This window comes from Brienomyrus brachyistius, unplaced genomic scaffold (genome assembly GCF_023856365.1).
Source record: "Brienomyrus brachyistius isolate T26 unplaced genomic scaffold, BBRACH_0.4 scaffold61, whole genome shotgun sequence".
NCBI classification, from domain to species: domain Eukaryota; kingdom Metazoa; phylum Chordata; class Actinopteri; order Osteoglossiformes; family Mormyridae; genus Brienomyrus; species Brienomyrus brachyistius.
The window spans coordinates 27,633-44,908 of record NW_026042336.1 but is presented as its reverse complement, the minus strand read 5'-3'; the positions used below and the strand labels follow the sequence as shown (position 1 = coordinate 44,908).

General features: G+C 41.7%; 2 protein-coding genes across 3 annotated transcripts; one reads left to right on the top strand and one right to left on the bottom strand.

The window, feature by feature from the left end:
* Nucleotides 1–8,892: 8,892 nt before the first annotated feature.
* Nucleotides 8,893–12,090, bottom strand: LOC125725121 (serine/threonine-protein kinase PLK3-like). Its single transcript, XM_049001724.1, has 10 exons — nt 11,238–12,090; nt 11,020–11,115; nt 10,806–10,922; nt 10,594–10,723; nt 10,334–10,412; nt 10,136–10,231; nt 9,700–9,898; nt 9,411–9,534; nt 9,186–9,318; nt 8,893–9,003 (listed from the first exon to the last, which is right to left on the bottom strand). Exons 1-10 carry the CDS (start codon nt 11,343–11,345, stop codon nt 8,994–8,996), a joined length of 1,092 nt encoding a protein of 363 aa, XP_048857681.1. The 5' UTR covers nt 11,346–12,090; the 3' UTR covers nt 8,893–8,993.
* Nucleotides 12,091–13,101: 1,011 nt separating this feature from the next.
* LOC125725119 (serine/threonine-protein kinase PLK3-like) lies at nt 13,102–16,937 on the top strand. Of its 2 annotated transcripts, none has more exons than XM_049001723.1 (10): nt 13,102–13,180; nt 14,715–14,810; nt 14,908–15,024; nt 15,107–15,236; nt 15,418–15,496; nt 15,599–15,694; nt 15,932–16,130; nt 16,296–16,419; nt 16,512–16,644; nt 16,827–16,937. In XM_049001723.1, exons 2-10 carry the CDS (start codon nt 14,739–14,741, stop codon nt 16,834–16,836), a joined length of 960 nt encoding a protein of 319 aa, XP_048857680.1. In that variant the 5' UTR covers nt 13,102–13,180; nt 14,715–14,738; the 3' UTR covers nt 16,837–16,937. The 2 variants fall into 2 exon arrangements, with proteins under 2 accessions (XP_048857680.1, XP_048857679.1); XM_049001722.1 differs by lacking the exon at nt 13,102–13,180 and adding an exon at nt 14,156–14,592.
* The last annotated feature ends 339 nt before the right edge of the window (nt 16,938–17,276 follow it).

The following is a 17,276-nucleotide window of genomic DNA, read 5'->3' as shown; positions in this document are numbered from 1 at the left end:
CGATCGCGGGCAGAGCGGCGATCGTGCGGGCAGGAAGTAGGCAAGGCAAACAGAGTACGGGGTATACGGGGATTTAATGAAGGCAAGGCAGGACAGGACATGGGCATCGACAACATCAATGACGGACGAAGGACTAAGGTAAGACACGGACTGAAATACACTGGACTGATTGAAAAGAAGCAGACACAGCTGGGTACAATCGGGAAAGAACACGTGGGTAATCCGGGGGCGTGGCACACAGGAGGAGCGGACGAGCCGGGCATGACAATTCTGAACATTGCTCTCATTTATATAAGATGTAAACTGACCTGTACACACTGTGCAGGTACGCTGCCCGGCTTTATGCACTCAGAAGAAGGACAAAATGTAGTTTTTAACAAAGACTCATGTGCTTATAACAGAGTAGAATTGTTTAATACTAGATACAATTTTCGTATTGGAAAACCACTGGGTTACCCTCTAAAATCGCTTATTAAATCTTACCTTATGTATTTAAAGATTTTTGTAAGATCTTTGTGTTTTCTTATTAAATCTTTAGTATTTTGCTAAATATACTGAAATATACAACACATGTTGCAGTAAGTTGCATATAAATAACATTTATTAGTCTGCCTGGCCCTCCTGTCCCCTCCCCAGTGTGGCCCTAATGAGCCACTCCATTACTCGTTGTCCCATCGTTAGTTATTGTATATGCCTGTCACTGTGCCTGTCACTGTGCCTGTCACTGTGCCTGTCACTGTGCCTGTCACTGTGCCTGTCACTGTGCTCATCTTCCCGCATCTTTCTCTGCCCCTGGGTCTTTCCCCTGCTTGTTCCCTGTTCTCCTGTTTGGATCCCTCGTGGTTGCATTTGGTTTTCCCAATAACTGTCAAAGTTTTGCCTCAAAGTTTTGCCCTCTCCGTTCACCTTACTCCAGTCCACAGGTTGTTCCTTTCCTTGTTGTGACACTTCAAATCTCTTGAAATATTTGTATAGCTTTTCTACTATACATAACATATCATACAGTACTAAACAACACATATCCAAACATACACTGAAATTGACAGAAATAATTTTTACTAAGTGTTAATTTCCTCCCAAAATTAGGAATATTATCCTACCATTGAATTGTTATATTGTGTGAAATTATATAATATGTTAATTTATTGTATATTTTAAACAGATCAGAAAAACAGTGATTTATCAAAAGTGGAATGGTCACATAAGCAGGTATGGTATCAAAATCAGCAAAAAAATTCCAACTGACTTCCATCCTGGGATCAGCATTTAAGAGCAATTTGTACATGTAAGTGATAGCAAACCGAATTGATCCATCCAATTCTGCCATCTTTGTCTCCACAGTGCTATGACGAGGACACACTGAATTACGCTGCCCTGAACCTTAAGAAGCCAAAACCCAGGAGACAGAAGAAAGACGGGAATAATGACACTCTGTATTCTGACCTCCGCTACAGAGATTATGAATAAAGATGCTTCTCATTCATGTCAGTCACACAGAGTGTTCAGGGTGTAGCTTTAATAATGTTCAGAGGAGGGCAGGGGAGCCAGTGCTTCTGAGACTGAATCATGGGATTTTACGGAGCCCGATCCTCGTGTGTGCCACGCCCCCCTGATTATCCACATGTGCTTCCCTGATTGTACCCAGCTGTACCCTGTTGTCTTGTCTATTTCAGTCCCAGTCTTGAAAAGTGACATACAGCTGTAAGCTGTTTTGGTTTGTTTGTCTGCTGAGTGCTTCTCTGCAGTGCTGCAGATGTTTCCACTGGTTAGATGCAGCTCAGGAAGACTGACCCACTGACTGCACTGTGTTGGGCTCACTTTGCAAAGAGTAAAAACCACACAGAGAGAACAATACCTGCTTCATTTAAGACCCTGTTTGATCTCTACCTCACCCAGGTCACGCTTTGAAGTAGCCCTAGATATCCAAACAATCTACCATTTTCATTGACGCAGTACACCTTTGACACATGAGTACTACACACAACAGACCCTGTACATTGAATATAGAATGTATAGCTTTCACAACAGAGCACACCATTTATATTATTTATATATTGTTCCCATTTCTAATGGCATGCTTTTGTCTGCGTGTTGAAAAACTCCATTCATCTATCTTCCAACATATATGATGGTCAGGGAGAAGTACTGATAGGGATCTAATATTGATAAACATGTAATATTGGCCAGCAATAATGACCATGATTGACACATACTGATATTATCGTGTCCTGCAGGATGGGGCTGGCCAGTTAGTAACAATTAGCACCTATCTCCAATAGGGTATCTCTCTCCCCTAGGATTGTCTGTTCTCCGTGTCCTGAGGAGGCTTATGTCCACGTACATCACAGCATGAGGTCTCCCCCATTACCCACCCCATGCACAGCGCATGGGCCCAGCATGAGGTCTCCCCCATTACCCACCCCACACACAGTACATGGACCCAGCATGAGGTCTCCCCCATTACCCACCCCACACACAGCGCATGGACCCAGCATGAGGTCTCCCCCATTACTCACCCCACACACAGCGCATGGACCCAGCATGAGGTCTCCCCCATTACCCACCCCACACACAGCGCATGGACCCAGCATGAGGTTGCCCACGCGATCTCCCCTTTACTGCTCGAGCAGAGCACACGCACATCAACAAATGTCAAGGCATTAAGTGCATTCAAACAACTTCTCAGGACAGTTATAGGCTTGTCAGAACTCGCCCTCTAGTGGTTTGGACACATACATCCAAGTTTTTAATAGAGTAAAAGGACCTCCAATAGAAGAAACAAACGTGTAAGATCAAACAAAAACCGCTTGTTAAATTCCAAAAAAGACAAAACACACATTTTCCCATAAAAATGACTGTCATGCTCTCAAATAGCTTGCTCACTCATCGCAGAAAAATTTCAGTTAGCATTCTGTAAACACGTGCTGTGTTTTTCATCTCCAGAGTTTTTGAAGAAAACCACTGAATGAAAAGTTACCCTCGTTTGAAAGCTTGATCTCCTATGTATATGAATCAATCACTGTCATTCTTCGTTGTCAAGTATTTTTAAAATTTACGCTCTGCTTCCCTGCAAGCATATCAATTTTTACGCACTGAACCTTTGCCCATGGTTATGTTTCACTATAATAAACTTTTTGTATGAACATCAAATTACAGTGTCACTTGTTTTGTCCAATAGAGGTGTGTCTAAGGTTTGAGAAATGGTATGGGATGTGCTGATTCGCCATTGTTTTTCGCACTGGGGACAGAAACGCGCAAATGCTTCTCTGTCGGCGCAGTATCTGTGGGAGTGTCTCCAGTTCGCATTGCACAGATAATCTCGGTGAGTTTTCCCAATTATTTTCGCACAACATTTTTGAGTGAAGAAAAATGGCTCGGAAGACGTTCATGTTTGAGGAAGCACAGAACATGATTTTGGAAGTGAGGCATCCATCGCTGACTCCGTTGATTCGATGGAGGTGGACGCTTTTTTGCACGGAGAGGATGCAACATTTTGCTCTTTAATTCTATAGATTTTTATAATTCCGTGATTCAGCAATTCATAATTAACATTTGCTTTGGTGACAATTGTATTGTGGTACATTGGGAAAAGTTACGCATCGCCTTTGTCAGGCTTTGTTTGGGCAAAGTTACGTTAGGCATTACTCAGGCTTTGTTTGGGCAAAGTTGCGTGGGGCATTACTCAGGCTTTGTTTGGGCAAAGTTACGTGGGGCATTACTCAGGCTTTGTTTGGACAAAGTTACGTGGGGCATTACTCAGGCTTTGTTTGGGCAAAGTTACGTGGGGCATTACTCAGGCTTTGTTTGGGCAAAGTTACGTGGGGCATTACTCAGGCTTTGTTTGGGCAAAGTTACGTGGGGCATTACTCAGGCTTTGTTTGGGCAAAGTTCATGAACTACAAACACTCAGATTCAGATCCCACCTATAGTGGGATCGTCGTAAAGTAGTGGAGAGGATTGCCGTATAATGAACTCCCATAGATAAATGGGGAGGTTAACTGTTAGGCTGAAGAAACTGTTATTAATCATTTTGTTATCACTCCTGTATGATCAGCAATGAATGTAAATATGTATATACATTATTTTGTTTTCCTCTACCCTCATTCTTTAGATTATATTAATAATAGCATTCCCACCTTAGCAAAACCAGAACTTTCTCTTCTTGTTCTCACCTCCCTATTCTGCGTGACTCTTGCGCCTCCCACTGACTATAAATAAAGGAGCCAAGGGGAACCACCCTTTGTAACACATTCTGCTGTAGTTTGCATTGCAGAGAGTGTGGGTACCCTTGCAAGTAAAACTATAAAGTGTGTGTCTCGTAAAGTGTGGAGTTGGCGTGGAAACGCCGGGCGCTTTCCCCAATATTAACTGATAGTGCTGCAGTCCAACATCCATAACATACACTTCTTCATGATTCTACTCTTTCCAGCTGTCGGATTAGGCCGTGGTGGCTTTATGGTTAGGGAAGTGCACTTGTAGTTGAAACACTGTAGGTTCGAATCCCCGACCAGCAAAGCCTCACTGAGATACTGACCCCCAAGTACTGCTCCCTGGGCGCTGAATTTGCTGCCCCCTGCTATGTCACATATGGGTTAAATACAGAGAATGCATTTTGTAGTTGTGCACCATGTGCTGTGGTATGTTGACAATTAATTGCTAAATTCTAATTCGAAATTAGGCAGTCAATCCCTGCAGTTCCTTCATGTTGCAATTTTGCAGGCAGGGCATTGTCAGCGATGTCTTTTCCTTTTCTGTGTTGGATCCAGGATCTCATCGTTTCAGACGGTCCTCCCACCACCTTTGACATGGCAGCTGTTGTCACATGTTGAGACAGAGCTCTGCTCACTAGGGTGACGACTAAAGGATCTACACAGCAGAAGATTAGTATCAGAGTCAGAATAATCACAGCTCCTAAGAAAAGCCCTTTCATAACAGCTTGCTGCCAACCTCCCCACATATCATACCACCAATCCAAACATTCCTGTGTGTTGACCTGCACCTCTTGCCATTTCACCCTGAATCCCCTGTGATTTAACACGCGGAGGTGTACTCGGTCTGCTGGGGAGATGACTGGCTCCCCCTGGTCGGTGCTGTCTCTTGTCATCTGTGCTGCCTCCTTGTCCTGTTTGAATATAGCTTTATATATTTCGGTTAGACTCCTTATGTACTTCAACTCATGCAAATCTGAAGACCATCCATTGTGAAAATGTCAACCGGTGACTGAGGTGCTTCAACAGTAAAGGAGAGATCGCATGCAGAGCTGATATTCTATAGCTTCTTAGTCTAAGTAAAAATAAAATTTTCTCGTCATATAAGAACCAAGTCTCTGGCTGGAAATTTCCACAAAAGAGCCATTTAGTTATTTCTAGAAAAATATACAGAGCCAATGAAGGAACCAGATGTCACAGTAACACAGGTCTGCCCTGGTGCCTTAGGATACGTCTGTCTAAACATGAGTGAGGAGATGGATGCACAGTTCTATAGAGGCCTCTGAGGAGAATAAATGATCCCAATATTATGTTGAGAGAGATGGTTAATTCCGTTTTAATCCAGACTGGGTTCAGAGCACCTGTTCTGCCGTTGATCTTTTGCATGCGTGTTACCATGTATTAGTTTACTCTGAATTTTGATTACTTGGCAAACTAAAACATTTTTGGTCGTATTTTTTTATTCCTAAATTTAAAGTAATTGTACAGTACAATAATATGTTTTCCCCGCCATGCTTTGTCTTGCTTCTGCAGGTTATGCTTGCATTGAACTTGCTTTGTAGAAAATAAGTGTCATGCCCGGCTCATACGCTCCTCGTGTGTGCCACGCCCCCTGATTACCCACGTGTGCTTCCCTGATCGTCTCCTGCTGTGTCCAATTACTTTGATTAGTCCCGTCCTATTTAAGTGCTGATCTTACCTGTTCCCCGTGTCCGTCATTGTAGTTTGTTGTGGATCTTGTGTGGTTTGATGTTCCCTGCTCCCGATTCCCTAATTAAACCCCGAGTTTACCCCGATCTCGACCTGTCTGCCTGCTCCTTTCACGCCTGCCCACACGATCGCCGCTTACCGCCGTCCTGCTCGCAACCGCTACGCCGTGATCGTGACAGGGGCCATTCGCGAATCAGTTCTGAATGGTGCACAACCTTAGTTCTTATGTTAAATCATGTTTTTTTTTTCTGACAGCCCAGATAAATGAAATAAAAAAGAATTTTCTTTTGTTGCTTAAGAATTTTGCACAGTCCTATATACAGTATAGCAATTTTTAAAGCTTTTTTTTTTCATTTCTTTTAAAGAGGCTGCAATAAGTAGCATTAACATCTGTATAAAGAAAAGGCTAAGCAGAAATGTAACAAACTGCATAATGTGATGTAGTGCATGTTCATGTATAAATGTAACAAACTGTATAATAATGTGATGCAGTGCATGTTCATGTATAAATGTAACAAACTGTATAATAATGTGATGCAGTGCATGTTCATGTATAAATGTAACAAACTGTATAATAATGTGATGCAGTGCATGTTCATGTATAAATGTAACAAACTGCACAATAATGTGATGCAGTGCATGTTCATGTATAAATGTAACAAACTGTATAATAATGTGATGCAGTGCATGTTCATGTATAAATGTAACAAACTGTATAATAATGTGATGCAGTGCATGTTCATGTATAAATGTAACAAACTGCACAATAATGTGATGCAGTGCATGTTCATGTATAAATGTAACAAACTGCACAATAATGTGATGCAGTGCATGTTCATGTATAAATGTAACAAACTGTATAATAATGAGATGCAGTGCATATTCATGTATAAATGTAACATCAGGAGGGGTCCATCACAGCCCCACCACCATCTCTTGTTCAAACCCTTTGGTCTTCTCATTTTCATTAGTAAGCTCCCGATCACCGTAACTGATCTGCATTTGAGACATTTTTCCCGCATCTCATTTTCACAATAAGCTGATAATACTAATAATACTACTGTAATGATAGTATTACAGTAGACTTACTCTTTAAAGCCAGATGGCAGTGGTCACATACTGATGAACGGTTGGGCAGCAAATGCATTTAATGTGGCTAGATAGCAAATAAACTGATTCACCATTTACTCTCATTTGCATCAATTAAAATGTTTGCTGGAAATGTAAATGTAAGCAGTAAAGCTACATTTTACGTTCTTTAAGAAAGTTTAAGAAAGAACAGTTAAACTGTATTTTGAGTGTGGTTAGAAGATCCAGTATTTCAGAAAACTTAAGAATTGTGTAATATGAGAGACTAGCGAGTCTAATATCAGACTGACTGCGCTGAGCTTGTCTGAGAGAGATGATTAGCGAATGGCCTCCCACAGTGTCTCAGCACTCCGTACAAAGAACTTCATATGCTCAGCATATGTTCCTGTTTATCTAATTGTTCTTATTTTAACTGGCTGTGAAGGAGTAAATGAATAAACTTTGCCTGTAGAGTGAACTGGTTACTATGGTTCGGGGCAGCTTTTATTAGACATTGTAGACACCACGTTAGTCTATCAAGAGAGTAAGACCGATCGCTAAGGGTGTCATCTGAGTAAAAACAAAGTTACCTCAAAATAGCCAACCAATCACGAGCCAGTACGCATCAAGGCCAACATCTGATTGGAATGCACCATTACTATGCGGTGAAAGGTTAATAGCTAATCACTGATAAACTCAAACACGAACAGCATGCCAAGCAGACTATCTGTTCCCTTCCCTCCATGTTGTCCTTCCAACTGATTGCTCAATGACAATATTTTAAAATGTGGACTTCCTAATTACTATAACATAATTTCTATTTGTTAGATTGTTGTTGCGATTACTTATTTATTTACTTACTTATTGTTATTGAATGTCATATTTATTTATTTATTTATTTATATGTTATTCTTGTTATTTTATTTCTTATTGATTAAAAACAAAGTCATTGAGAAAGTTTATGAAATTCTGTATTTTTTCTATTTTTAGATATTCATTATCTTACAGTCGCATGAATGAATGAATATTCATTCATTACTTTACATCTTACAGTCCCAATAAGAGTTAAAACTGCAACCCCCCACCCACCCATCATTCTTTCTTTACTTTCCAGCCCAAAATAATTTCTACAACATAAGTAAAGGACAACTATCAGTAACACGTAGGTACATGTAGGATTTTCCGTTGTTAGTTGTCCTGTACATACGAAAGTAGTCTTCCAGCTCCTGTCAAGCGCTCATTTTCGGACACAAAATACATTCTGTGTGACAAAATGCATTATTCAATGACAAAATCAAGTAATGCCTTGAATTTTGTCCAGAGAAAGACATACTACAGTTACATTTTGTCCACAGAAGCATAAATACATTACTGTCTTTGGTGCCCCGAAATCAACAGGAATGTTTCATTTTGTACACAGAACTGATATTAGCACCTAGCATATCATGTTCAGAAGGTTGAATGTATCTGCTTTCGTGAATGAAAAAGGGCATTTCATCCACAAAATGCATTTTGTCAAAGAAACAAGTTCATTGCGTGCAGGAAATGCACTTTGTGAGTGAAAGAAATGCATTTAGTAGAGGGGCGTAGTACCTTCCAATAACCAGGAGGTGGAGAGCCAACTTTGATTTTGGTAATCCCAATTGACTTTGGCACATATAGGAAAATATAATTTTCAAAATAACATGAGTCTTATGCAATTTACCCAAGTAATACAAGCTCTTTAGGTGACACACAAAGAATCAATTGCCATCAACATAGTGTCAGAACACATATACTCAGTGACCAAACAATTAAGCAGAACAGACTGAGTGGTGAAAATGAAATCTGCATGAGATTGTCTAGTGTGTTCTTGGTATGAATGTGGCCATAATCATACAAGAAAAAAACTGAATCCATGCCTGAATGCTTGAAACACAAAAGAACTTTATTGAAACAGGAGTGGACAGGGAGCTGGGGGAGGCACTCAGGTGTGGGGCGTCACTGCACTTGCTGAGTACAGCCTGCCTACAGGTCCCTGTGTAGAAAAATAGAGGTTTTCAGTTAACATGGCATTCACTAGAGTTCAAGGACGACTACACTAATATTCAATATACCCCAGCTTTATCCATGCAAATCACCAAGACAAGCTTAAGCTACAGAATGGTAACAGAGATGGAACAGGACAAGGATTCACTATTGTGAACAGCATATCTTTACCTCAACCACTTTGACCAACTGGACCAGGTCAATTTGTTCATTGGTCTGTTGACATCCTCTAGAACACGGAGTGACTCCACAGGCTGGGGGATCTCAAGTCCACTCTGCTCGGCATCCTCCCGTAAAGGCTCAACTGCGAGAAAGCATGGATTTGCCAAGTCATGCATCTGAGCCTGAGGAACTGAGAGATGATCTACTAGTAGGATTTATGTCGATGGAATTTACCTCTGGATCGCTTTTTTCGTATCAGGCGCATGAAACGGTTGAAAATCTTTTTGAATGGGTTGACTGATTTATGCTTTGGTGGTGTATTGCAGCTACTAGCTGGCAGTGTCTTTGGAGTGAAGCCCTAGGGTATTAGTTTAATATGCATCAGTTAAGCAAACCAATTCCATACATCCATCCATGCATCCATCCATCTTTTGTTACTGTAATTTTAAAGGAAGGGTAAGTACCAGTGACCTCAGCAGACCAGCTAATCATCCACATCCCACCAGTTTGCAAGTGGACCAACCTTTGTGAAGAACTTGTGGCGACGGACATTCGATAGTGACGGGCGATCCCGTGGGTCGATTCTAAATATCTTGCCCATCAGTTTCCCAGCTTCAATAGAGAGATTCTGCGGTAGAATAAATTTGGCTTCCTTTATATTCTTGAGCATCTCCCAGTAATTGTCATCGTAGAATGCGATTTCCCCAACCAGAAGCTGGTACCTGTAGTAAGAAAGGCAGCAAAGGTGTTTGAGGTCTTTCACATTTGACATAAAAATGCTGTGCTTCCAAAAGAGCAATTCCTTTCAGCTGTGTGCCAGTATTCATTTTTCTTTTCTCTTTCAAGAAGAAAAAAAAAATATTTATGTATGTTAGACACGTGTCTTCTTAAAATGTTAGACAGATTTTATTAGCCATGCTGATCTTTGGCCGGGAGGGGGGTTGACAGGGTATACGTACATGACACAGCCCAGTGCCCAGACGTCCGCTTCCCTTCCATGGCCCTCTCGTTTCCACACTTCTGGAGCCATGTAGACGGGAGTACCACACACTTCTCTACAACACACACAAATGGAAAACGTTAAGCGCACATGTGCTTTAGCTTGCTGTATAAACAAATTTGAAAGCTTAGCCAGGAATTCTGCAAAAAACACCTACTTCTCCCTCGGCTTCAGCTTGACCGCCAGTCCGAAATCCCCAATTTTCAGTTCCATTTGGTCATTGATAAATAAATTTTCTGAAAGACAAACAAATTTGCATTAAGGATAGACTCAAATACTTTGCCAAACTGCAGACTTTACCAAATTGATAAATTAACACTACACAGAAATCCAGACGACCTACACTCGCAATGCCATGTGAAATGCCAGCATTATTATACAGAAAATTGAGTAAAGCGTGAGTGCATGTACACATACCCAACTTGATGTCCCTGTGGACGTAACCTTGCCGGTGGATGTATGTTAACCCTGAAATCAGCTGGTTAATGTAGTATCGCACTTCGGGCTCAGTCAAAGTCCCCCGAGCTTTTAAAATGTCACCGAGTGTCTGGGCAGGGAGAAACAGGGGCAGCCTGATCTATCACAAAGTCTTTGCCTTAGTAAGACGTCTACAAAAGTCAGGGACTCACCTGCCCACTGCACAACTCCATGAAAATATACATGAATTTGTCATCTTCGAAAGAGTGGGAGAACCCCACCACATTCTTGTGCCGCAGTGTTTTTAAAATCTGTACTTCTTCACAGACCTGAGTGAAATGTCAAACACACCATCTCATAAAGTAAAAGGGAAATGCAGATAAACTGAAAAGAGGGATGACATCAAGCACAATCCATACCACATACCTCCTCCACTCCCCAGGAATATAGCCGGATGACCTTAACAGCATAGGTGTCGCCAGTTTCAAGATCGGTCATCTTATAGCATTTGCCACAAGCGCCCTAAAAAACATGTCCTCAATATGTTAACAATAAAGAACATTTCTGACTGACCCTGTTCAAGCATCTCCTCTCTGCAGAAAAATATCAACTGCGATCACTTTCTACAACATTGTGGTGCACACCTGTCCCAAAAGCTCATCCCTGCCGTAGGACCTTAATGTCTTGGGATCTACCAGAATCTCAGGCACTTCCGATGCCATCTGAGCGCGGGAAGGTTCACTGACAGACATGATTTCACCAGAAGAGAAGCGCGATCCGTAACTAACCCGTGGAATACTCGAAATGGGTAGTGAGCGCTCGCGTTCTAAATTACGTGTACACTGGCGTCATCAGTCTTAGAACGCGGCCAAGGCAGCCACGCGATTCGAACTTGTTAGATGGATTACGTCACCACATTGAAAATTACATGGACGGAAAAAGAAGTGAACTTGCTAAGACAATGCAACTAAACACGGATAAAAACTTTTATTACAATCAACTTTATTGAAGAAAAAAAATGTGTACACCAAACATTCAGTTTCGGTAATGCAGTAACACATGCTCGGGAGTAAAGCCTTAGAGCAGAGGCCAGGCGGACCGCGGTCCGGGTCCGTACCCAGAAGCTGTCCCATACGGAGCTGGACCGATAGTCAAAACAAAAGGTTATGATTTAGAACCTGACTGGGCGCTTTTATTTTGTCGGCGCAGCTTTTATAGTCTTTTCGGTAGCGGTTTAGCACTAGAACCGCCGTTTCCCACGCCAACGAACGTTAACCGCCAAGCAAGACGCAACTCGCCGTATGCAGCCCTGTCTTTGCGCTAATGTGCCATTAGTGTTAATAGCACCAGCGAAGCTACTGATGTTCCTTGTTCCTAACAGAGTGGCTTTTCTGTCCTGAAATCGTAAAGCTTTCAAACACAGCATGTATTATATAACATGTTGTTTATTGGTGATTTCATGCTCGTCGAAGTTTCCGCTTTTTAACAACTGTATAAAGTAATGTTATTTATTATATAAATCAACTCAGGTGAAACAAATGTACGTTTCTAGGGTCGCCGAACCTCGTGTATCTGGCGTGAGACTCACGCTTTCAGACTCACGCAGGAAATCTTACCGCAAATCTATATTATTTCATTATAAACCAAAAATGTTATACGTCAAAAATGTAATTACACGATTAGATACCTGAAAAAGTCAGATATCGGTTACATGCAATGTTTATACAACTAATAGGCTACTAAAATATACCACATTAAATAGTTAGACATTTTGATCTTCTGAACCTTTGCTTCAAGAATTTTAAGTAAACGGCCAACAACCGCTTTATTTACTTCCGCCCTTCTTCCTTCTCTTTATTCCCTTTTCGTTTTTGAAATCCCGAATTGGGGCGGACATTGTTCACGTGTGGCAAATATCTAGCCAGCTAGCTAACAAGCATATCGTACTGTATAAGTAAGTAATGTCTAAGCCGTTAAGTTTGCTGCTGCAACATTCGGGCTTAATGAACTAGGTTCATATCTTGTCTTCCTGAAGAAAGGCCCCGAATCTGGACTAAACCGATTTTCACCACGTAAGAGGGTCTCCTACACTGAGATCATTCCCATATATATACCATGGAGATAATTTATATATGGTTTGCAAAGGAGCGTAGTTTAGGTAACCTTGTCCTATCCACGTGTATAAAATGAGTTTTTACCTATCGTTTCTGGTGCGCATTTCACCTGTCTGTCAGGTGCCGCACTTTACATTCCGTTACAACAATGTGCATGGATGTAAATAAATGTAAACAGCTGAAAGTGGGACTGATCTCAATGTAGCCCTCCTGCGTGGTGAAAATCGGCTTAGGCTAGATTCGGCGTCTTTCTTCAGGAAGACAAGATATCAACCTACTTCAGCAAGCCCGAATGTTGGAGCAGCTTAGACTTTACCTACTTACAAAGTACGTTAGCTATCTGGCTAGATATATGCTACACGTGAACAGTGTCCGACACAAGTCGGGATTTCAAAAACGAAAAGGGAATAAAGAGAGGGAAGAGGGACGGAAGTAAAGAAAGCGGTTGTTGGACGTTTGCTTTCATACAAAAGGTCAGTTTTTTTTTGTTTCCTGGGCAATTGCTTAGAATGTACAATAGCCTATATTAACAGCACGACCGCGCAGAATAGTGCGATCTTTAGTGTAATATAGTTTGTTTCGATGCGTTAGGCTGCAGCACCTTGCAGCAAGAGCGTGTACGATCTTCCGTTTACTATTCTAAGAAAAAAAAGAAAAACTAAAATTGTATTAAGCCAACTGCCTTTGGCAGGGGTATTCAACTAAAATGTAAAGATATCCAGTTAGAGAAAATTCTTGAAGCAAAGGTTCAGAAGATCAAAATGTCTAACTATTTAATGTGGTATATTTTAGTAGCCTATTAGTTGTATAAACATTGCATGTAACCGATATCTGACTTTTTCAGGTATCTAATCGTGTAATTACATTTTTGACGTATAACATTTTTGGTTCAATGAAATAATATAGATTTGCGGTAAGATTTCCTGCGTGAGTCTGAAAGCGTGAGTCTCACGCCAGATACACGAGGTTCGGCGACCCTGGAAACGTACATTTGTTTCACCTGAGTTGATTTATATAATAAATAACATTACTTTATACAGTTGTTAAAAAGCGGAAACTTCGACGAGCATGAAATCACCAATAAACAACATGTTATATAATACATGCTGTGTTTGAAAGCTTTACGATTTCAGGACAGAAAAGCCACTCTGTTAGGAACAAGGAACATCAGTAGCTTCGCTGGTGCTATTAACACTAATGGCACATTAGCGCAAAGACAGGGCTGCATACAGCGAGTTGCGTCTTGCTTGGCGGTTAACGTTCGTTGGCGTGGGAAACGGCGGTTCTAGTGCTAAACCGCTACCGAAAAGACTATAAAAGCTGCGCCGACAAAATAAAAGCGCCCAGTCAGGTTCTAAATCATAACCTTTTGTTTTGACTATCAGTCCAGCTCCGTATGGGACAGCTTCTGGGTACGGACCCGGACCGCGGTCCGCCTGGCCTCTGCTCTAAGGCTTTACTCCCGAGCATGTGTTACTGCATTACCGAAACTGAATGTTTGGTGTACACATTTTTTTTCTTCAATAAAGTTGATTGTAATAAAAGTTTTTATCCGTGTTTAGTTGCATTGTCTTAGCAAGTTCACTTCTTTTTCCGTCCATGTAATTTTCAATGTGGTGACGTAATCCATCTAACAAGTTCGAATCGCGTGGCTGCCTTGGCCGCGTTCTAAGACTGATGACGCCAGTGTACACGTAATTTAGAACGCGAGCGCTCACTACCCATTTCGAGTATTCCACGGGTTAGTTACGGATCGCGCTTCTCTTCTGGTGAAATCATGTCTGTCAGTGAACCTTCCCGCGCTCAGATGGCATCGGAAGTGCCTGAGATTCTGGTAGATCCCAAGACATTAAGGTCCTACGGCAGGGATGAGCTTTTGGGACAGGTGTGCACCACAATGTTGTAGAAAGTGATCGCAGTTGATATTTTTCTGCAGAGAGGAGATGCTTGAACAGGGTCAGTCAGAAATGTTCTTTATTGTTAACATATTGAGGACATGTTTTTTAGGGCGCTTGTGGCAAATGCTATAAGATGACCGATCTTGAAACTGGCGACACCTATGCTGTTAAGGTCATCCGGCTATATTCCTGGGGAGTGGAGGAGGTATGTGGTATGGATTGTGCTTGATGTCATCCCTCTTTTCAGTTTATCTGCATTTCCCTTTTACTTTATGAGATGGTGTGTTTGACATTTCACTCAGGTCTGTGAAGAAGTACAGATTTTAAAAACACTGCGGCACAAGAATGTGGTGGGGTTCTCCCACTCTTTCGAAGATGACAAATTCATGTATATTTTCATGGAGTTGTGCAGTGGGCAGGTGAGTCCCTGACTTTTGTAGACGTCTTACTAAGGCAAAGACTTTGTGATAGATCAGGCTGCCCCTGTTTCTCCCTGCCCAGACACTCGGTGACATTTTAAAAGCTCGGGGGACTTTGACTGAGCCCGAAGTGCGATACTACATTAACCAGCTGATTTCAGGGTTAACATACATCCACCGGCAAGGTTACGTCCACAGGGACATCAAGTTGGGTATGTGTACATGCACTCACGCTTTACTCAATTTTCTGTATAATAATGCTGGCATTTCACATGGCATTGCGAGTGTAGGTCGTCTGGATTTCTGTGTAGTGTTAATTTATCAATTTGGTAAAGTCTGCAGTTTGGCAAAGTATTTGAGTCTATCCTTAATGCAAATTTGTTTGTCTTTCAGAAAATTTATTTATCAATGACCAAATGGAACTGAAAATTGGGGATTTCGGACTGGCGGTCAAGCTGAAGCCGAGGGAGAAGTAGGTGTTTTTTGCAGAATTCCTGGCTAAGCTTTCAAATTTGTTTATACAGCAAGCTAAAGCACATGTGCGCTTAACGTTTTCCATTTGTGTGTGTTGTAGAGAAGTGTGTGGTACTCCCGTCTACATGGCTCCAGAAGTGTGGAAACGAGAGGGCCATGGAAGGGAAGCGGACGTCTGGGCACTGGGCTGTGTCATGTACGTATACCCTGTCAACCCCCCTCCCGGCCAAAGATCAGCATGGCTAATAAAATCTGTCTAACATTTTAAGAAGACACGTGTCTAACATACATAAATATTTTTTTTTTCTTCTTGAAAGAGAAAAGAAAAATGAATACTGGCACACAGCTGAAAGGAATTGCTCTTTTGGAAGCACAGCATTTTTATGTCAAATGTGAAAGACCTCAAACACCTTTGCTGCCTTTCTTACTACAGGTACCAGCTTCTGGTTGGGGAAATCGCATTCTACGATGACAATTACTGGGAGATGCTCAAGAATATAAAGGAAGCCAAATTTATTCTACCGCAGAATCTCTCTATTGAAGCTGGGAAACTGATGGGCAAGATATTTAGAATCGACCCACGGGATCGCCCGTCACTATCGAATGTCCGTCGCCACAAGTTCTTCACAAAGGTTGGTCCACTTGCAAACTGGTGGGATGTGGATGATTAGCTGGTCTGCTGAGGTCACTGGTACTTACCCTTCCTTTAAAATTACAGTAACAAAAGATGGATGGATGCATGGATGGATGTATGGAATTGGTTTGCTTAACTGATGCATATTAAACTAATACCCTAGGGCTTCACTCCAAAGACACTGCCAGCTAGTAGCTGCAATACACCACCAAAGCATAAATCAGTCAACCCATTCAAAAAGATTTTCAACCGTTTCATGCGCCTGATACGAAAAAAGCGATCCAGAGGTAAATTCCATCGACATAAATCCTACTAGTAGATCATCTCTCAGTTCCTCAGGCTCAGATGCATGACTTGGCAAATCCATGCTTTCTCGCAGTTGAGCCTTTACGGGAGGATGCCGAGCAGAGTGGACTTGAGATCCCCCAGCCTGTGGAGTCACTCCGTGTTCTAGAGGATGTCAACAGACCAATGAACAAATTGACCTGGTCCAGTTGGTCAAAGTGGTTGAGGTAAAGATATGCTGTTCACAATAGTGAATCCTTGTCCTGTTCCATCTCTGTTACCATTCTGTAGCTTAAGCTTGTCTTGGTGATTTGCATGGATAAAGCTGGGGTATATTGAATATTAGTGTAGTCGTCCTTGAACTCTAGTGAATGCCATGTTAACTGAAAACCTCTATTTTTCTACACAGGGACCTGTAGGCAGGCTGTACTCAGCAAGTGCAGTGACGCCCCACACCTGAGTGCCTCCCCCAGCTCCCTGTCCACTCCTGTTTCAATAAAGTTCTTTTGTGTTTCAAGCATTCAGGCATGGATTCAGTTTTTTTCTTGTATGATTATGGCCACATTCATACCAAGAACACACTAGACAATCTCATGCAGATTTCATTTTCACCACTCAGTCTGTTCTGCTTAATTGTTTGGTCACTGAGTATATGTGTTCTGACACTATGTTGATGGGAATTGATTCTTTGTGTGTCACCTAAAGAGCTTGTATTACTTGGGTAAATTGCATAAGACTCATGTTATTTTGAAAATTATATTTTCCTATATGTGCCAAAGTCAATTGGGATTACCAAAATCAAAGTTGGCTCTCCACCTCCTGGTTATTGGAAGGTACTACGCCCCTCTACTAAATGCAT

Coding starts and splice junctions, on each gene's coding strand:
- LOC125725121 (XM_049001724.1), bottom strand. CDS start 11,345: ATGTCTGTCAGTGAACCTTCCCGCGCTCAGATGGCATCGGAAGTGCCT. Junction 11,116..11,237: donor GGGATGAGCTTTTGGGACAG/GTGTGCACCACA, acceptor CATGTTTTTTAG/GGCGCTTGTGGCAAATGCTA. Junction 9,899..10,135: donor TGGGCACTGGGCTGTGTCAT/GTACGTATACCC, acceptor TTCTTACTACAG/GTACCAGCTTCTGGTTGGGG.
- LOC125725119 (XM_049001722.1), top strand. CDS start 14,485: ATGTCTGTCAGTGAACCTTCCCGCGCTCAGATGGCATCGGAAGTGCCT. Junction 14,593..14,714: donor GGGATGAGCTTTTGGGACAG/GTGTGCACCACA, acceptor CATGTTTTTTAG/GGCGCTTGTGGCAAATGCTA. Junction 15,237..15,417: donor CCACAGGGACATCAAGTTGG/GTATGTGTACAT, acceptor TTTGTCTTTCAG/AAAATTTATTTATCAATGAC.